This window comes from Cryptomeria japonica, chromosome 1 (assembly GCF_030272615.1).
Source record: "Cryptomeria japonica chromosome 1, Sugi_1.0, whole genome shotgun sequence".
In the NCBI taxonomy this organism is placed as follows: domain Eukaryota; kingdom Viridiplantae; phylum Streptophyta; class Pinopsida; order Cupressales; family Cupressaceae; genus Cryptomeria; species Cryptomeria japonica.
The window spans coordinates 239974551-239977160 of NC_081405.1; the positions used below are offsets into that span (position 1 = coordinate 239974551).

The 2610-nt window shown below is 33.9% G+C and overlaps 1 protein-coding gene across 1 annotated transcript; it reads right to left on the reverse strand.

The window, feature by feature from the left end:
* Positions 1-636: 636 nt before the first annotated feature.
* LOC131034187 (dirigent protein 16) lies at positions 637-1331 on the reverse strand. The gene has a single exon (XM_057965577.2). It carries the CDS (start codon positions 1271-1273, stop codon positions 725-727), a length of 549 nt encoding a protein of 182 aa, XP_057821560.2. The 5' UTR covers positions 1274-1331; the 3' UTR covers positions 637-724.
* Between the last annotated feature and the right edge of the window lie 1279 nt (positions 1332-2610).

Here is a 2610-nt window from a genome sequence, read left to right on the forward strand (position 1 = left end):
TAATTTTACATTAAAAATTTCCTTGGATGGGTCACAACTTGAATACCATTCTTAAGAAACAAGCTAAAATGACCAAGAGTTCAAAGACCTTCAACAAGAGTGAAAGGAAGCCCTAGTAATCAATATTTAGCCATCAGTTCCCAATTATGTCAATGTTCGATCTAGGCCCCAAAACTTTGCCAACCAAAGAGTGCGACAGCTCTGTCCACCACCATATCCAAAATACACAATGCGATTCACCAAAATCAGAATCAGCAAGAGTGAAAACAACAGGGTCGAAGACACAATTCTCACCTTTTTGAGGTTCCACTCCACCCTTGCACATGTTGATTGGTAAATGAATGGGTGTGGCCTGAATACAAAAGTTATTATGAAATCACCATGCAAGTCGAATCTCTAATTAACAATTGAAATAATTTTAATATATACTCGGACAATAGATGAATTATCAATCCCTTATTTCTGAAGTCTCTGTGTGGACGAAAAGTTATTAGACATTCATAGTCAAGAATACATATGGATTTCACTTGTGAAGCATACACTTCAGAATTCTTTATCAATTTTTTATATCATTTTGATCTGTATTTATAAAGATTTGACCCTTTTTACTACAAATCCTCCACTACTGTGCTAAACTGATACTAATATCAAGTTTTATTGAAATCAGCTTATTAATGGATACATATAGCAAACAGCTTTGTTACACAGAGCCACTTCAGAATGCTTAAAATGTAAGATGCAGAGTGAACTTGATGACGTTATGTGGAACTGTTTGAAGGATGGCATAACCTCGAGCATTCTTGAATTTGCCTGTCCCTCCCACCACTGCAATCTGCCTCTCACCCAACAACAGATTGTCTACTCCAAACAAATTGACAGAATGCTCATATTCACCATTCTCCTCAATCACTGCAGAGAAGGCCATAAACTGAATCTTTTCATGGTCCTTATTCTCAGAGGTGGAAACATAAAATCCATGGCCTTTGCCCAATGTGGGTGAAAGCAAATCGGGTGTCTGAATCAGGGCTCCTTCGATGGGTGTAACAGTTCCTAACCCGATGTTCAATCCTCCAAGTGTGGGTGCATTTGAATTCAAATCGGGTATCCTCTCATTGATGTGATTGTGCTCTGAAACTGCAGACCCATGGTGCATGTAAAATGTTAGTGTGTTTTGGGCCATATCTGGTTGTGGGCAGGGTGTTGGGGCATCACCTTCTCCATTACTCAACACAAATCCAGCTATCAAAACCACCAATATTGCAACTTTCTTCATCTTTTTTTGAAGAGATACGAGACTATCAAAATTCTAGGAGCATTTAACATTCTTGATACGACTTAGAAAAAGTCACTACTGGGAAAGCCTTGGCTTACGCAACATTTGAGTATTAGTTAGTCTAAAGTCAATACATGTGATTTCACTCAATATATGGGAATCCCCACTAACTGATCAGGTATACTTGCTTTTCACCAAAACCCCACTGTAATTGCCTTGCTTTGTTCCATTCCAAAGGGGGATAAGAATGAAAAGGAGAGCAGAAGAGTATATGAATATGATATACCATTGTTCTTGTCTGTACTGAGGATGTGGTGAAGATAGTTTATTAAATAGCTTGTGGGCAATAGTCAAGACTTAATGGGTTGTTTACTACTGAAAAAATAATAATGCAGAGGCTCTTTAAGTCACTGCATCCCTGGGATTTACTACCTATTGGATTCATCTTTTTACATTAATCTATCTTTAAAAATGTACAAATTAAAAAAAATTAAAATTAAAATTGATTCAAACTTGGTGTTTCTTGGTCTTCAAATGTAATTGATTCACAGCATTCTAATTTATTGATCAAATTTTATTTAGTAAAAAGAATATATTTTTCTAATATTTTCATTTATGTGTATTGTATGTGTTGTCAATCGATTAAATATTATCTAATAAAAAAATTAAATCATTTTCTAATATTTACTACAAACAAATAAAAAGTTAATATGTTTTTATATTATTTGAATCTATGCATTTTGTGTGCAACTTTATTGATGGCAAGCCAATCCAATGTCATCTAACAAGCAACTAAAGTAATTTCTAATGTTTGTATATATGAATATACAAGAAAACAAAAAATATATATTTCTAATATATGTATTTATGTTTCTCTGTGTCATGTGCAACTTGTCTAGTGGTCGGTTCATCAAATTGATCTTGAATGGTGAGGCCATGAAACTATTGTTTTTGTTGATAGTATATGCTTCTGGATTCGATTGTGTAAGAATTTTTGCATCAATGTTTCGGATCACATGAAACTATTGTGTTTGTTGATAGTGTATGCTTCTAGATTCGATTGTTTTTGTTTCTGTTTTATTCATATCATGTGTTGTAGTTTACAACAAACTAATAGCCATGAATGTAAAATGTGGAGGTATGCAAGATGTCAATATGTTAATTATGGGTTAAAGATGGATTTAATTCAAGTTATATGATTGTAACTATGCACATTCATGTGTGACTTCATTGGCATCCATATTTTTCAACTTTGTGAATGAGATTTTCTTATCTTTATGCATAGTTATATTTTTTTGTTGCATACAAAGTGTGTGGTTGGTATAGAGCACAAATAT

Coding starts and splice junctions, on each gene's coding strand:
- LOC131034187 (XM_057965577.2), bottom strand. CDS start 1,273: ATGAAGAAAGTTGCAATATTGGTGGTTTTGATAGCTGGATTTGTGTTG.